The following is a 19,461-nucleotide window of genomic DNA, read 5'->3' on the forward strand; positions in this document are numbered from 1 at the left end:
CTAGCTGAATTTTTATTTTTTTCTTTAATTGGCCTGAATAATGTATCTGACTGACAGGGGTCCCTGCAGCCGCACGGCGCACTATCACACAAATTGGTAAACGCAGTGCAGCTAATTCCTTATATTTTTGTGAGGAATCCCATTTGCTATTGTGTTCGACCAATCGCAGAATACTGTTTTCTTGGGAATAGTTTCTTTCGCTGTGCACTTCGCCTTGCCATCGCTGATTGCACCCTTGTCCCTTCGCCAATGATGTCCTATTTGTTCAAGGTCGCTAACTGCGGGACACAATTGCAATGATTGATCGGAGAGGTCAAGACAGAGGCAGAGCACTGTGCCACGGCACGCGAATATTGTAAAGCAAGAAGAGACGGGTATACCTTAGCCGCCTGGATTTAAATACATAAGCAATGCCAGATAAAGCAGCAGAGGCTCAGAATTCAATGTCACCGAGGGTCTCGTCGTTTCTCATTGAAAATTTGCTTCGCTCAAGCTGGGATGAAACCTCGCGATCGCGTGCACGCCACAACTCGGAGGGTGGCGGCAGAGAAAAGGCGCCGCGCACAGCAGCGCCCAACAGGCAATGCAGCCATGCACGCTGTCCACGGCTGATGAATCGTGCTGACCGTGATTGCTCATGTCCAAGGGAACCTTCGCCCGGCGGCGCTAGCGGAAATCTACCAAGTAAGTCATCACTCCGCTTCAAAAACAGGGCATCTCCCGGTTGGACTATAGTGCCATACGGAAAGATTACCAACTATTCATTAGATTAATTGCATTGTAACCACTCGGAGAAATGGTAAGGTATTACAGTCACAGCAACACATACTGAGACCGCAAATAACTATTTTGCAGTATATTCAATTAACATGGGATATTATTAGGCACAATAATAATAATAATAATAATAATAATAATATCGAAAAAGTATATAAACACAGCAGGCGACTACATCTTTCTGTAGTTGTAGTTCTTTTCTCCACATGGTAAAATCTCAAAGCTATTATACAACTCAAACGTCATTATATAACTGCTAGGATAATCGTTATGTATATTTAATATTAGAAGAATTAAGCCTTTAAAATTAAACAGGTCTGATAATAGCCTCGTCGCTGTGACTGCTGGCGGAAAATAGGCTACCCAAACACTTCTGTCACCCATAGGCTACGATTATGTTAGTGGACCAATATTATTTTTCAAAGTGTGTGCAAAACATTAATATATTGAAATTGCATATTGCATGTATTATTACTCTGCATAAACATAGATTATGTTCTAATTAAATGTCCGGTTGATGTCGAATTGAGTTTTTACTAATATTAAAAGTAGTCATTCATTATAATTACCAGACTATTCAATAATCACTCGATAAAAAGTATAGTGTAAAAGGTATATATGTGTAAAGTGATGTTTGATATGTGATTTCCTTACAACTGTTGTTTTGCACACTGCGCCCTTATAGGTCTGAATCAATATCTAAACAGTTCGGAAGAACTCTCTGCTTCTCTAATCCCAACCAATGATCGTGATTCACCATTTATATCTGAGGTAGAGGAATGTAATGAGGAAATGGACTTAAACAGACGGCAAATTCCTCTCGACGAACCGGCTTACAGTAGCAGCCGTACCTTTTACGAGCGAGACGGGCACCACGCTCCGGATCAGAAATCGGCTCGCAAGAAGAAGACGCGGACCGTGTTCAGCCGGAGTCAGGTGCTCCAGCTGGAATCAACCTTCGACGTGAAGCGCTACCTGAGCAGCTCCGAGAGGGCGGGGCTGGCCGCGTCCCTTCGCCTTACCGAAACGCAAGTGAAGATCTGGTTCCAGAACAGACGGAATAAGTGGAAACGGCAGCTGGCCACGGACATGGAGGCCGCCAGCATTTCCCACTCTGCCCAGAGGACGTTCGGGGTCCCCATTCTGTACCATGAGGGCACGGTGCCTACAGGATTTACCGTTGCGCCTGTGCCCGCTTCCCTAGTTGGATTTTCACGCCCTTTGAATATTCCCTTTTCTCCTTTCACCCCTTCTATGTCTTTCTTAAGGTCACAAATGATAGGGTTCGTATAAAAATGTGCGTGTTTAAAAATCAGTGGGTACTTATAAAATCACCTGCGTGCAATAATTCATTGGGATTAGCGTCTGTTCCTTACATGTAAAACACTAAATTTGTCATAGGAATGCATCATTTAAGGGATGTTTGTTTTGTTCTACGATATTATTTTCTCTTCGAGGTAGTGCAAAAATATCAATGGTCTCACATCCCAAAAGTATTTGCTGTATATTGAATGAAGACAATTACAAATTTATTTTACAAAACGTTTGTAAAACCTTTTTTTAAGGATTCACCTATGTTCCACAATACCAAGTCTTAATTAGCTATCAATAAAACAGATGAGCGTACGAGTTTGTTTGTCTTTGACGTCAGGCTTTTCTCCTTTGCTCGCACCTGTCCGCTAAGGACCACGATTATCACTCGCCGTTGTAGGCGACGCTTCATTCAGTGTCACTGTGGAGCAGCCAACAAACCAATTTCTTACCTTTCATGTAATTTAAATATTTTTACTGGACCAAAACCTTGAAAGCTGACAATTGGCCTAAATCCTATCCAAATTAAACGAATGTAAAATTAATTTACACGGTATATTAATTTATTGACAATACATAGATACATTCGATTCGTTAGGCCTATTATAAATCAAAGTTTTCTATATAATCTAAGTACAACGATTTTATTCTTATTAAGGAGAAGTAACGAAGCATATCGTTATTTTACGCAGTGAGAGATGCGACTAGCAAAAATATTTTTCGAAAAAGAAATTCAAGCACTTAAGTTGGCAATTTACTCTTATATAGGCGAATTAGGGATAGGTGAAAATACAAAGATAAATAGAGCAGTACTGAACATCGCATTATTATATAAACGTAAATATGCGTTTGTATATTAGATAAGGGGCCTGGCTTTAGCTCTTCTGATAACATGTTGGTAGCCATCAAGGTCAATTATCCTTTCAATTTTCGCTCAAGAAGGAATTCTAATCGAGTTGTCTCATTTCAGGATATCACCATATATAACGAAACCACGTATATATACTTCGCGAACAATCTGGGTCATTCTGTATGAACTGGCCCATTACTTTTGCTATATTGGACTTTCTTTGCCGGTCCTATAGAGGATGGGCCTTTTAGTCTGGGTCCTTCCAAGGTTTCATCCTGCTAGGGAGTTTTTCCTTGCCACTGTCGCCTCTGGCTTGCTCTCTGGGGGACTTTGGGTATAGGGACAATGTAAGAAAATGTAATACTGTGAAAATGCGCTATATAAATAAATTTGGATTGTTGTGATACTTTTGCTGAATCTGTATTAAGCTCACTTTATAAATTACCTTCAGAAGCAAAGACTGCTGTACACAACTGTAATTAACAGCCTAACTGGACGCGCGTATTCCGGACGAAGCGCACTGAAGTACTATGTAGCACAAATAAGACAATGCATCCAATGTTACTCCTTAAAATCAACGACTTTGAGGTTTTATTAAGTTGTCTCGTTTCAGGTTATCACAATTTACCGACCGCTGGCAGAAGCGCGCTATAACGAAACAGTACTGGATCTCGGGGATCGCAAGTAAAAATAAAAAAAAAATTAAATGACTTTTTTGTATTTAAAAGCATTCAGTTCTACGAAAACGTTCTATGGAGGACTTTGCCTAAAGTACAAGAACAAATGCACATCAAATGCAAAATTGTCCATATTTTATATTTATAAATAACCATTTAGAAGACGCTTTTGTCAATGAGACACTCAGAAAAAAACAGTAATGAGTGCCGGTCAGCACTGGAGTAGCAGCTTGACAATTCATTACGAAAAAATGATCATAACAGAAGAACTATTGCAACCAAAGACAGGTTTAGCAGTAGGTTCTTGCGGAACTAGTGCGAAATACAAGAGCATTCAAGTGTTCTCGGAAAAGACGAGTCCTCGGGTTTCATATTAGGCAATGATCAGCGATTCCGTGACCACCTTCATATACGAGTAAACATGGTTAAATCACAAGGGGAAGAAAAGAGAATCCCGTCCTAGGTCCGAGCATGCAGCATCCAGTCCACGCCCTCTCCTGTCACCCATCGTCACGACAGCTCTGTTGGGTCACCAATCCACTGCTGGAGAGACACTATCTTCCGGTTCATTGAATAACCGCTATAGACAGCCACTACTGTAGTTGTGATTTTGGAGCAATGGTGTTCGGAGTGCCCAGATTTAACAGTTTTCTGGAAATAGGGTAGAAAATCAGAAGCAAAAATTCACGGTCTGAGGCAAATTCTGGAGAATATGAGCAATGAAATCATGTCAGGCCGACCTCTTTCGCTGAAATTTACAATTGACAGCATTCTCAATCTAAAACAAAACAGCAAGAATTTTGACGGATTTCATTGTAAGCAACAAATTGACAGGGAGAGTGAAAATATTTACCGCGAACAAGAAGACCATGGTATAGAAAGTGGACACGAAACGGTCTCTTTACAGAAGTCAGGTACGGTACTTTGTTCAGTTTAAATTTTATGTGCATAATTTGCTACACAAAAAGTTAACAAAGGATCAGAAGCTGGGTAACGATTTTCTTCCAGTTTATCTGTAGAACCGTGAATTCTTTGCGACCTGTTGTTTCGGATAATATGTATAGTTTGTGATTATTAAAATAATAATTAAAGAAATAGTAATTGTGTCCGTTTTATCTTTACCCCTCAGAAATAACAAATACGGACTGCTACAAGTACACTGCGGGAGAGCACGTATGCGGCGCTGGATCTCTGAGGATCGCGGACTTGCGGGATCGGGATCTCACCGAAGGCTGCGGCCACGGCGACTCGCAGCACAGAATAACCAAGAAAAGCAAGCCGATAGCCAAGAAGAAAACTCGTACAATATTTTCAAAAAGACAGATTTTTCAGTTGGAATCTACTTTCGACATGAAAAGGTATCTCAGCAGTGCGGAGCGAGCTTGTCTGGCCAATTCTTTACAACTGACCGAGACGCAAGTAAAAATCTGGTTTCAGAACCGCAGGAATAAGCTGAAACGGCAACTGTCAACGGAGATGGAGAGACCTTCTGCTGACCATTTCACGGTGGCCAACAAGACCATGGTCCTTCCACCACTTTACAAAGAAAACGACATACTGGGTCGATGCATATTACCAATGCCTTTGCCTGTTGTGTACCCTGGAAATAGCACGCCATACCTCTGTTTTCCAGCGGCCAGCAAATATTTTAACCTTTTCGATGGAGACTTATGATCCAAGGTGCTTCCCTTTCGGGAAAGTAGCAGGCGCGCGACGCCCGCGTCAGTATGCGCGCGACTTTCTCCGTTTACATTTCGTACTTTGGGATAAAAGTAATTGCGAAGTTGAATTTGACATTTCTGGATGAACAGCTTGGAAGTAAGCTTTTATAACCGTGACACCGATCTGCTATTTTAATACGACATGCTTCCGTTACATTTTTGCTACATTTGTTATACTACCATCTGATATGTGAAAACTGTTAGACCCACTCGGTTAAACATAGTAAAAGCATATGGGAGCGGCATATATGTTAAAGAAGCATCAAAACATGTAGCCTATCGTCTTCATCCTTTAATTTCTATAATGGCAGTATAGTGTTTATGGTTAATTAAACGGTTCTTGTTTACAAGAACAGTTGGAAGTTATGTAACAATTATCATAGGCCTAGTAATAACGTACAAGTTGCAACAATAAACACAGCCAAAGACATTTTGATCTTTGCCTCTATGTATCGCATTAAACACTTTATTAACAGTAATTTTGGATTACGGCCATTTAAATGAATGTACGAACATGTTTATTTTGTTGACTTTTTAAACGTGTTAAGATGTATCTGGTTGATTTATGTTATTATGTATTATTTTTTATTGTATATGTATGACCTTAACATGCATTTATACTGTCCTGATCCTTTATTAAACCATCTATTTTTAAACTGTACAGCTATTAAATTTTATTGTTAAAATAGTCATGGTACCATATTTATTAGTTTTAATTGTTTTTTATTTATTTATTTTCACTGCTTGTTCCTCGGGAGTATAGCAGGAAGTAGCCTAAAATAGTCCAATCTGTGCACTAAAGTCTTACGTTTTAATGGATCCTGTACTATCTAATAAATTAAACAACACGGCGCCATGTTTTATATATCGTTATACACCATTTTATATGATAAAATGGATTTATTTTACTAAGTGTATCTATTTAATAAAACAGATGATTTTAGTGATATTTTAATCCCGGCACATATATGATTTTCCTTTGAAATTGTTTTATTTTTAGTGTGAAGGATTTCCAATTTCTACCGCTGAATATTTCCTATAAAACTATCGGTCAAGTGTTCCCATAGAAAGTTACGTCATTAAGGCTATTGTGCTTAAACGTCATATTTCCTGTGGGAGAAACGACAGCTGTCTGTTTCCAGTCAATTAAAATGTAGTATGATAGGAATCATTGGAAAACAGGTTGCATAACCAGTGTAATGATAAAGATTGATTTTTTTTGGTGACATAGTAAACATGCACTTGGCTAATGAGCGCGTGGCTCCACGTGTCGGATCGGCAAAGAGAACAACTTGTCCAAATATCAAAAACGATAACCACTGATTTAAAATGCAGCCACTTTGGAAATCCAGGGGTCTTAAGTGCGAAAAGAAGCAACGAGTAGTAAGGAAGGTAATTTCAAAGTTATTGCCCCTATTTAACCCGAATTAAGATTAAACAATATTACTTTCTTTGGTTTTTCACTTTAAGGCAAAGCTGCAGTGTTAGGCAACTATAGGCCTGTATCTCTGTGTTTCACTTCGCTCGTCATAAGGGTCACATATTGTATTTTATTTTAATGGTTTTTAAAGGTATCAAGAACTGGACTGAACTGAATAAAAGCAGCATGGTAAAGACCAATAACTACCTTCATGCATAAGACATATGTGTTTGAATGCATGTTTACGATTAACTGGCCTCTCGTTCTGGCGGCTCATTGTCTTAACTACACATTCTTACATTCTTCCAGAGATTAATCCTACAATAGGACAAGCGGTTATTGAAAATGGGAGAATCGATTCAAACGTGGGTCTTAAGTAGCTCCCTTAATTCTTTTGCGCAGTACCGCACAATTACTCTAATCATAATTGAACATGCGTATAGTAAGATATATTAACCGAATTCATTTAAGTTTAGCGTAAAAAATAAATAGTACATTAATTCACTCACATGTGTCTGTCAAACATAATACAACAGATCAATAGGCTTTAAAGCAAAACGAACCAGTATTTAAAATGGACATATACGTTGTAATTGTAAAGTACATCGTATACTTAGGAAATACATTAAACCGTGTTCCAGGACATTTCACTGGCGTTCCTAATCAACGCTTCTGGACACATTTGCATATTTTGTTTATATCCTGCATCATTAATGGCCTGTGTATGTATGCTATCTGGGTATTTATAAAGCATACTGTTCACGTTTGGCTTTAGCCTCAGTCTTTATAACACTTCGTCTGGCAGTGGTGAAGAGTTTAGTGAACAGTAAACAGGAGGCGATTTTTTCTTTTGAGGTTGGAAGAGTTTTTTTTTTTTTTTTACTTTGAGGAGTTTTGTGTCTTATTATACGATTAGACCTTTAAAATTGCTAATTAAGTTTATTTCCGTTTTTGTTTACTTCTTGACACCAAATATTGCATGGTATAGATTACGGGAAATTGTGAAAATCATAAATACAACATCAGATCATCGCAGTCGCGCAGGGAGAAAGAAAATAATGTATAATCTGGAATTTTAATAGTCAACAAGTCACTGAAAGTCATCCAAAGCTTTGTCCCGTGTATATTATTGAGCAACTGCGGCTATAAGATTCTTTCTTGGTCAATATTTCGCGAACTGTAACACATACGGTTATGCGTCGCTTAATGTCCAACAGTAGGCTACATACGTCCGAGGTCCCGTAAGGTTAAAATAAAGTTGATAAATCCCGATCGGTTAACGGTGCACAGCAGACGTAAGCGGCCGCTGTACACCACGTGTACCTGTTGTAAATAAAGCGGACGCGCTCCCTGCCGTAAAATGCTACAGTACATGGGCCTATCTCATTTACAATACCCATGATACATGATGGCAATAATAATCATCTATGTTACGCATTTGTGTATTTATCTAACTGTACTACTGTCGTTCTTGTCTCTCTGATAAAAAAAAAATATATATATAGCGTCCACATTGTAGATGGATTGACTTATGTTTGCTTAGCAGTGAATATTTATTTTGACAGGAATCGTTAGTGCTAGTCTTTAATTATTTGTGTATGCTTGTACTTCAGTGTGTTCAGTTTAAATGTTTTTTTTTTAAATATGAATAAAACGGATGAGGGAGAACATTTTTAATAGTCTAATTAAAGCCTAATATTACTCTGACTCTCACTCTGCCAGTTTTAGTAAAATATTACAATTTTATAACAGTTGTCACTGAATCTTCTCTTCAGTTCCTTGGAAGTATACTTAAATTAGAGCTGTAAGTTTAATTTTAAGATTGGTTGTCTCTATGCTGCTCTGTTTTAAATATTATTTTCCAAATCGCTTTAAAATGATGAAATCACAAAGCAACAAAGTTTTGAAACCTTAATAGCTTCCAGAATCATTCAAGAATACTATATTAAAATATCACTTTCACCACCACTTTCATAGCATTTTCCACAACATACAATCGTAATGCTTATTATAAAACAAAGCACAGCTACAAAGCTTGACACAGTCAAATCCTGACTCTTTTTAGAAAATATGGGCCCTGTGGTTCCAATCTCATTGTCTCCAGGATGCAGCATCTCATTTGAAAAGCTTTGAGGAAAGATGAAGATTAATGACATTAAATCAGAATGGAAATAAATTCAGCAGTGACCACACAACTTACATGCCTTTTTAAAAAAGTGTACTTTACCATACACATCTCTCACAAAGACATTTATGTGACACAGGAATAACGGACCATTTTTCAGTTTTCTCTTTTTTCACTCCTTATTTGTTCACCTGATTTTATGTAATTGTTTGGATTTGTCAATGGGAAAGATGATGGGGCACATTGTAAATAATCAAGCGCAAAACTTTTTTTTATATAGGAAAACGTACAGGATACTATAATACATTGAACATATCCTAAAATCTAAATTTTTGTCCTTCTGCACAACCATTATGTAAAATGGGTGCCACCGGGAATTATTTACAGACAGGACAATGCTGGAAGATGTGGCCAGAACTTCTTGTGGGTCCTTTTGTCCCAGACATAGTCTGACACCAACGACCACCATGAGGATGATACTACATCAATGCCTTCTGGGAGCATTTGCTATGCATTGAAAAAGATATGTCACAATGACTGGATACAGTCTTTAAACAATACTCTTTATCATTATTATATTTAATAGGGTCCTAACTGACTTGCAGATGAGTACTTCCTGGAGTAATTTAGATTGAGTATTATAGTGACATGTATTACGACAAATCCATTCATCGCATGAACATTTATACTTCCGTGTTTAGAAGTTTGAATCAGTTGCCATAACACTACCTGCTACTGTGGGAGATAGGATAAGCTCCCAGAGATATGCTGATCTTAAATACCCCCACTCAGCCACACAGAGTAAGTCAAGTATCCATGGTGAATTTGAAGTAACTTAAAATAGGAGCTGGCCATAGGAATTTGTTCATGCTGGTATCATACTGGCGGGTTCAAACTCAAAAAAATAAACACTGGATTGAAACTTAAATGGAGGCTGCTACTGGAGTATATTTAACTGTGTCATTTACGAACAAATCATGCACTGCTAAATATTACGATGACTTCGCTTTCTTCATTCTTTCCATATGATGCTCGAAAAATCAACATGTAACTGAAATATTGGATTGCTGTGTGTTATACTGTATAGTGTCAGAAAAAAAGTACCACTTTGTACCTTTGAGGGTATAATTTCTTGTCAGTGGGGCTGTACCCTCAAGAGTCTGGCAGTTGTACCCTAGCTGTAGGTAAATGTACCTTTTAGTCTAATTTAAGGTACACAAATTGACTCTGGGGAACATTTTTGTACCATTGGGGGTATATTAATGTTGTTTGTACCTTGGGGAACAAAACTGTACCAGGGCTGTACTAGTGCTTTTTTTCTGACAGCATATAACCAAAATTAACTTTTAAAAGTCTGTATGTTTCAGCCAACAGATCTTCATGACAGTTCAGGGAAAGGCCTGTTGAACAAATACAGTAGCAGAATAATGAGGAATGGGACTCCACACCCTCTCTGCTGCCCTATTCCCTCTGCTACAGTCAGCAGATTTACCTCCCAACAGCCATGAGATGTCGACACACTTCTCTCTAGGCAGTGACACTGAGACTTTCCTAATTATTATGCTAGTCAGTAGTAACAGTGCAGTAAACAATATTAATCCTACTCAGCCTCACGCAGAGGTTGTGGAGATCCTATAAGGTTTCTGTAATCACACTCACACAGGTGTGCGCTTGTGTGGCTGTACATAGCATTTGATACATTATAGCACTTTGACGTCAGTTCTGAAAAGAGAACAAGCAATGCTCTGGAATCCTTTTATTCACCAAGTATGATAAGTGCATTGCATTTGCTTTTGGGCGTGAGGTATACAGTGAAACATGTCAAGACAGACAGATGTAAGCAATAAATAGTACAAAAGTGGAAGAAACCCCACAACCACGTGGAGAGAACATGCAAACTCCACACATGGATCCATGGTGGAGACTCGAACCCAGGTCCTAACGGTACAAGGCAACAGCGCAAACCACTGTACCACCACAAAACCAACATGCTAATTTTTTATTAGCTTAATCAGTTCAATCAATATTTTGTTTAGGACCAACAACAGAGATTGTATGAAACATATACAGTATTTTAATACTTAAAGAAGATTTAATATGGTGAAAGTTATAGTGTTTACAAAAATCTTATCATAATTTGATCTCTAAGAATGCTTGGGTATCTATAGAAACAAGTAGCCTCTTTGGTGTTGCTGTCTTAGAATATTGCCAATGAATTAATTCAGCTATGCGGAGCTGTTTGACGGGCGTAATACTATTCTTTGTAACTGTATAATCATAGACAGCATATTATGCACCATAAAAGTAAATGAGTTTGCCCCCTGCAAATATGTAAGTTTAGGGGTGGTTTCAGAGGCTGGTGTGTGCCCCATCAGGTTAGGCTTCTGTGTCTTTGACTGGAAGGTTGTTGGTTTGAATCCCGTCTTTGGCAAGGCTGTCAGCCAAATAGCCGCACCTGCATAGGACCTGAACCACCCCAGGTGCCACTGAAATGGCTGAGCCTGCACTTGGTTCCTAAACTTCACTCTCATGTGTCTGTGTCTCAAAGGGAATCAAGCTATATATGTGAAAAGCAGCTGTCTGATGTACTTCTGCGAACAAAGAGTCGTTTTGTTTTGGGGATGTGGGGGGGCATCTTGTCGTCTCAGTGTTGAACAGCTCCATTGGCAGGAGTTGGAGCATCACAACCTTAGAGTGCTTACATGGAACATACACGTGTGGGACTTCACTAACTAGGTTAACAGGAAGAAAGCAGCAGGTTCGTTTCCTAGGACGGACTGTACTCAAGCGACAAAATTAACGAAGTTTCCATCCATCATAAGAAAAGTGGGGTAATGTAATTTACTTCCTAGACTGGAATGGAGAATGACATTGAATTCTACGACATGTGTAAACAATACAAAAAGATTGAAACTGAAATATATAACGAGTTGGTGGTTGCGGAGCCAGGAGTATACGTTACGTAATGAGTATTATGAAATACGCATAATACAGTATGGTTGCATATACAATACAGCATGTTTCGATCTGCACTTCAAAGAATCTTGCTGTTTCCAAATCGGAGGAGGCCAGAGTGTCATTTTCACACTCCGCTTCTAACTCCTCTGCGATGGGTTGCCGCTCCCTCCTGGGTAGACTATGGACCCCCCATGACCCTGATTAGGACAAGCAGTTATAGAAAAGAATTGGATGGACTTCAAACTTCTTCAAATTCTTGTTCAAACACACCTGCTTTCAGTCCCTGAATAACAAACACCAGACAGACCATGCCAGTTTTATGTATCATTGCACTAGGGCTGGGTGATATATTGACAAAATATCGTGTTGTGATTATAAGCATTAATTTCATCATCAGTTTCAATATCGTGAATATTGTGGTATAGCCTAAATAGTTATTTTGTGGCGTAATTAACAGGTATAACACACTGTCTTCACACAAATTCCATCAAGGTATGAGTATGTTCTTGGTGTAATTTAATTTTATAGTTGTAACGTGCTCCGTAACTATTAGTAAAACAACTTTCATAATCAGAAAAAACTCAAAACCACCTGTCGTATTTTACTGTTTTCTACAGATGAATTTTAGAAGATTGTGATAAATGTCGATATTTTGAACGCCTCCCTGCTCTACATTGTACATGTATTGTTAGCCCGAATGAACACTTACTGAAAAGCCATTCAAAAAGGTTTTTATTTTGGAGTCACATTATAGCCAGACTTACAGTAGTGCCCTTTTACGTTTCTAAATGCACCATCCTGTGTCCCCAGTTGCTCTTCAAGTGAGTGCATAACATTTTTCATGTTGTCTGTCTTTCTTATAGTGCAGATACATTATGTAGACAGTTCTCAGTTATTGAATGGACGTTGGCGTATAGTTTTTTTCTTTTTAGTCTACTAACGGAGGTGCCGGTGTTCTTCTCAGACTCAGTATTGGGTTTCGGCTCCGGGTCCCTTAAGCCCCATTAATTCAGTGTCTCCGTCCCGCTAATGGCCACGGCGGGCAGGATGGGGGGCGACCGGCAGACTCTCTGTCTCGGCTGGCCAGCGCAGGAGCGCTTTTCCGTCGCGCTGTGCCAAGGTGCAGACGACCTTCTGGCTCCATCACTTCTGGCGTCTGCGTTTAGCGTGCGTCCGAGGCAAACAAAAATCCATCGGAATCTCTACCTGATCAAAAGAAGTCGATGCCGGCTCACCATCTGCGCTCGGTTAAGGATATCCATAACCCTGACATGCTCTAAAAGTTTCATACGAGCTATTGATTAATGTCACCGGTAACTATTAAGGACACCGTACTCTATTAAGACCGTTTCGGGTTTCTAAGGGGAGGTCTGTGCTCTTCTGCATTCTGACAGAGCTTCGCTCAGCTCAAGTGTTGTAGAAACTGTCAGCAGTTTTTTTTCTGGAGAAAACAAAATGGCTGCTGACTGAAAACGTGGTTTCATTTTAGCTGGTATGAGTTTAAAATTTAAATCAGTAACACTGACCAAACAAACCGAAAATGAAAGAAATATATCCCAACAAAATGTTTTTTTATAAATTTACTATAATAATTAACTCATCTGTCTTCTAGCCACTTATGACGGACAGAATTACAGGAGATCCTACAGCTTATGCCGGCCAATGGGGAGGTGCCACATCGGCTAGGATCAATGCTGCATTATGGGTAATATACAAACTACATTTATCAATTACAGCTTTTTGGGCATTTGGGAGGGAACTGGAAGAAACCTGTGTCACATGAGTGCAGATAAGCTCAGCACACAGGGAATGTTAGCAGGATTGGGGAAGGAGCTGCATTACCAACGGAGTCATTGTTCTGCCCATTAGAATTTGCCACTTTTATTAATTGTTAAGGATGCGGGTGGATTTGGGGTGATGGCGAGGCACAGTGCAGGCAGGTAGGAGGGAGGTGGCCGACCTACTGGCAACTCAAAGGACAAATGGGGTTTATTAACTGAACTAAAAAAAAAACACAAGGAACAACTTACAAAACAAAGGACCACGAGGGGTCAAAAGTATATGGGGATAAACAAAGACTAATTACAAAACGGGGCAGGTAAGCAGAGCCAGCATACAACTTCACAAACGATCAACGAACCAGCGAACAAACTAGAGAACTAAACAGAGGCAGGGACTTAAATACTGAGGGTAACAAGGCTAACAAGGGACAGGTGAGATTGATCAACACGGTTAGGAAAACAGGTTACAGGTGAAACTAATAATTAACTCAAGGAACTAAAACTAAGAACTAACCAAGAAATAGGGAAAACAGAATCTAACTCTGGGGGAATAACAGAGAGGTGGAAACACAAGCACGGGAACAAAGAACGGAACCAAAACCAAATACAAGTCACCAGACACAGGAACTAGAAAAACTCATACAAATGAAACACTAGGGAACAGAATACAAAAACAGAGGAGGCGGGATTCGAACACACGGCAGAGGGGTTCACAGACCGGGAGCAGGCGAAAACACAAAGACTGACGACATGAGTGATGGGATGACCAGTAATGCCTGCTGGCCAAACGGGGAAGGGACACAGAGTGGGACAACAGGAGCTGACCCTAACATTAATATACAATGTTTATACATTCATTCATTCATTTCCTGCAACCGTTTGTCCTATTCAGGGTTGTGGGGGGGTCTGGAGCCTAGCCCAGAGGCCCCAGGCACAAAGCAGGGAACAACCCAGGATAGTGTGCCAACCCATCGCAGGGCACACTCACACATGCACACCTATGGGCAATTTGGTAACTCCAGCGAGCCTCAGCATGTTTTTGGACTGTGTGGGGAAGCTGGAGGACCCAGAAGAAACCCCACGATGACACAGGGAGAACATGCAAACTCCACAGACATGGAACCCAGGTCTTAGAGATATGAGGTGACAGTACTGACCACTGCACCACTGCGCTGCCCCTTATACGTAACTTATCAATTTAAAATACTACAAATAAAGAAAATGTGGAATTAATGTCATTCTTACTAATTTAGTACTTGATGAGTGAATATGGTCTTCAGACAAGTTACGCTTTTTTTCTTATTACACCAAGCCTGACTGTGCTCCACACACCCAAACAAGGACAAGAACTCTCGTCATAGTAACTCGAAATCAGAACCGAATACTCTCTACTTCCAAACTAAATGCTCTTTACCATTAACAGAGTGAAATGCTTTTATCCTGTAAGGTCCATTTAACTCATCTGGCTACATAGATAGTAACGACACTCTCTGCTAGGCTGGAGTCTCGAGTCTGTTTGGCTGCCCACAGTATCATTCCCTAATGTGCTTTTCCTGCCTCCCTCGATGCTTCTCGTGTTTCGTTTGCCGTTGTCGGGCTCTTACCCCGACTCCTTATGACGGCACACAGCTGACATTGTAACTGACGTCTCTTGCTCAAGTCACTGACCGAAACGGGAGGCACACACGCCTGTACAGTGCTTATTTCATGTCCGACCCGTGTGTGTGTATACGTTGCGTGTCTGTGAGCATTGAATAAGGAGTTGCTTCATCACTGGGTTTAGATCTTGGACCTTATAAAGCTGCTACTGTAGGATTCAAAAGTCAAGATATTTTTAAATACATAGATGAAACAAGGCAAGCTTTGCATGCAGTACAAGCCAAATATTATAAGGAGAGAGTTTAAAAGGAATTAGTCACTTCGGGCAGCACCTTCCCAACACTCGGATTTCTGAACTGCTTGTGCCGGGTTGAGTTACAAAATCTGAAGGCTTTCTCAGAGAGGAACATCAGCCCGCATTAGCGGGACTGGTGACTTTCACAAACACAACCCCAAGGCTGAAGACCACACTGAGGGCGCTAAATGTCACAGGGCACGTAGGGATTGCAGAGCCGCAGAGGTAAACTTAAAACACATCATTCACTTTAGACATTTACCCTATGACCCACTGGTCTATGATGAGACAGGTGTCAGTCACAGGAACTCAAATTACCATGACTTGATTGTGATTGTTCTGTTATGCTGTTACAACCAGAGACAGACTGACTTGGGTATATATATAACACAGAATGATGACTGGCTGCGTAAACGTACTTCAAAGGGCTAGTGTGTAGCTCTAGTGCCCAGTACCCCTGTTCAAGGTTGTGGGTTTACAGCCTAGGACCAGCAGAATAACCGTATCATTGTTGGTCCCTCGAGAAAGTGCCTTAATCCCACTGCTCTAGGGGCACTGAACACTGACTGACCCTGCGGTCTGACTCCAAGAGCTGTTTATACATGTGTGTTGTGTCCCTTATGGGGTGTAAAATGGGATATGTGAAAACTACCCAGTTTCCCCAAGGGGATGATAAACTTCCATTATGCAGTTTTATAGCCCCAGGTCCCAGTATCACTGAGGTAGGGAATCACCCTGTGCGTTGATCCCACCCCTTGCATGGTATGTTGCCCCCTCTGCAAAACAGCCCAAGTCCTGACAGAACTCCTTTCTGTGGGGGCAGCACCAGAAGCCCTGGAGGAAATTCCAGTAGAGCAAGACTGTCTCAGGGGTCCCCTGCTGGGATGGGATGCCACAAGTTCTGGGTGATCTTGATGGAAATGTCTGAGAATCTGGGTCAGGGATGTCATATCAAGGAATCAAGGACCTCTCACCAGGACTATGTCAGGTCCACTCGGTATTCCAGTCCCTGGAGAGAATTCATCAAATATCAATGAATGAGTCAAATATCTTATTAATGTTGTATAACAGTTTATCATTTTTGAGCCTAGGACGTTCAGGGCTAGCAGGAGAAGAGAGTGGACTGGTTACCACAGGTTTGGGCATAAGTGAGCATTACTCTGCTACCTTCAGAAGATAGTAAATTCATAATGCAATTGGCAATTGGAGATTGGGTATGAGGGACATTTGAGGATTGGCAGAGGCATTAAATGTCTAACTACATTGTTTCTTGGTGACTTTGAGCATGTGTGGCATATCTTAACATTTTGTTCACTGTTGCTCTTCCGAAATTTGAGCGATACTAGGCATTCACTGCATTTCAAACCTGGATCTCCAGCGCAGGGAGGTCTGTGCACCTACTGTAACAGATTTCAGAGATATTTTGTTACTTGGGACCTCTTGGAGAGTGTTTCTTATTAACTTTGGTGTTTTTGCGACCAGATTGGTGATTGACAATGAATTGGAACCTGCCGAAAGACAGCGACCACTTAGCCTGTCTTTAAGCCGCTTGGCCCTCTGAAGGTATTCTAGGTTCTTGTGATAATGTATAACAACAAATACCAACAACAAAAAGCTTCCTCCAGCTAATACCTCCATTGATCTAGAGCAAGTTTTCTAGCTACTAATTCTTGGTTTCCGATGTCATAGTTTCTTTGAAACGTAAATGGTTGACCTTTTTATTGTGACAGTTCTGCCCTCACACCAACCTCTGAGATGTCAAACTTAACAATAAATATCTTCAGGTTGGACCAGGATTAGAGTTGCGGTAAACAGTGGCATCAGCCTATAGCTCCCTTTAGGACATCAGAGGTAGGAGCTGCTATTGAACTAAAATTCTAATATATTTCTGGAAAGTTTACTGCAGCCTAGAAACTATATGCCTCTTTCAGTGTTTATTGCACTGGCCAATTCCTTACAATCTTACTCCCTCAGGACCATAATGAATCTTAAAAATGACACAGTAGGGAAGTAGATTTATTTTCCAGTTCAATGTATAACTTATTCACTAATAGGAGGTGCAATACAGCTCTGAAGTTCTGCATATGAAAATCTGAATCTGACATATATATATCAGTACATTATCAAGAAACCCCTCTGCAAACATACTTAGGATATGTCTTAACACGATATTGAGGGGGTGTTGACCCATAAACAGCAAAGTAAAAACCCTCCCACAACCAACAAGAAAATGAAAATGGCAGTCACACCCCTACAACCGGTGAGATTAAATACATAGGCCAGTGAACACATCGACACAGAGGGTTAACTAAGCCATAAAGGACAGACTAAGCTCACCATCCGAATGACAGATCAAAACCAATATTGAAACCACCAGGAGTAACAACGCATACAGCAAGAGCAAAGGCAGGTACAAGGCTGAGCATCGAAAATTCAAAGCTCCCAGCACTGGCTCCTTGAGTGGCTATATACCGTCACCCACTGATGACATCATCAGGATGGAGACAGTCCACAGGCTGGTGAAGAGGTGCAGGAGAGTAGGAAGGCCTGGACTGGAGTCAGGGACCAACCAACCTGCACACCTGGGACCACATACAGTATACTGCCCCTAGCAGTTTGTAACACCGCATATTACATACACAATTCACAAATGTTGTCTTATACATAAACACCAGAAATACAGTCTTACATACATGGATCACACCTTATATTACATATACTCATATCACACTGTCTTACATATAAGATCACAAGTTCTACGTGACTTAACGTGCCACTGTAGGGTAACCATACTACTCCAGTGCCTGCGATTGCCCTGGGGATGCATGTCATTGCGACACTGCACGTTACAATGAAAATAACATCCGATTCATTAAAGCCTGAAACTGGAGCGGACCTGTGGCTGTCTGCACCTCCTCCGAGGGGGGGCAGATGGCTTATTGATTCTCTAATTTAGTGGAGTAACACGACAGGCGTATGGAAATGGATGGGGGATAAGGGAGTTTGAAGAGCCTCTGCTAAAGTGAAGAGATGAGGCTATGGGGGGGGGGGCAGTGGGGGGGGGGGGGGTCTGAAATATAAAACAAAATTTTCTGAAAACAGTTTGCCTCTTGCTTTCTAACTGTGGAGGAAATGCAAATGCATATTTAGTGCATCAATATATGTTTAAAGTCACTTAAAAAACTACAGTCACTTTAAACTTACTCTTTACATACATAGGAGTGAATATATACAAGTACACACTACACTCTCTTCTACTACAGTCACTTTAAACTTACCCCTTACATACACAGGAGTGTATATATACAAGTACACACTACACTCTCTTCTACTACAGTCACTTTAAACTTACCCCTTACATACACAGGAGTGTATAGGGTATATACAAGTACACACTACACTCTCTACGACTACTACAGTCTTTTTATAAGTACTTGCAAACACTAAACACTGTTTATTATGCACCTTACTGTTTTACTATTTAATTTTACTATTTACTACTTGTACTAGTTTTCTGCTTTATTTTATTCTACTTAAGTGCTATGTTTTTTATTGTTAAATGTTATTTTAGTGTGCAAACATTGAGCGGGGTCTGTGTCCAAGAAATTTCATTACAGGTATATGACAAAAAACTTGAAACTTGATGTTACGAATTTTCAAATTAACAAATAACATTAACAAAGATATGAATGTATTATTTTCATGAACCGAAAATATAACAATGTCGGTAATATCTCGAGGATTCACTAATGACTTGTGCCTTTTGGATATTAGATAGGCTGCATTATCAGTTCAGGAAGCAAATAATGGCAGCGGCTAATTCTGTTTTGTCAATAAAGAGGAACTCAGCGTCCCCCTGTTCAGTTACAGGCCAAAGCCACAGTCACCATTAATAAAGGCCCTGTCACTCCAGCTTCACTGGTGCTCACGGTGTTGGGAGCGTCTGT

General features: G+C 40.3%; 1 protein-coding gene across 1 annotated transcript; it reads left to right on the forward strand.

Annotated features, from left to right (window-relative positions):
* The first annotated feature begins 307 nt into the window (after positions 1-307).
* Positions 308-2,289, forward strand: LOC111842632 (homeobox protein HMX1-like). The gene is made up of 3 exons (XM_023809462.2): positions 308-374; positions 494-684; positions 1,463-2,289. The coding sequence occupies exons 2-3, from the start codon at positions 612-614 to the stop codon at positions 2,068-2,070; spliced, it is 681 nt and encodes a 226-aa protein (XP_023665230.2). The 5' UTR covers positions 308-374; positions 494-611; the 3' UTR covers positions 2,071-2,289.
* The last annotated feature ends 17,172 nt before the right edge of the window (positions 2,290-19,461 follow it).

The sequence above is a fragment of the Paramormyrops kingsleyae genome, chromosome 12 (assembly GCF_048594095.1).
Source record: "Paramormyrops kingsleyae isolate MSU_618 chromosome 12, PKINGS_0.4, whole genome shotgun sequence".
NCBI lineage: Eukaryota > Metazoa > Chordata > Actinopteri > Osteoglossiformes > Mormyridae > Paramormyrops > Paramormyrops kingsleyae.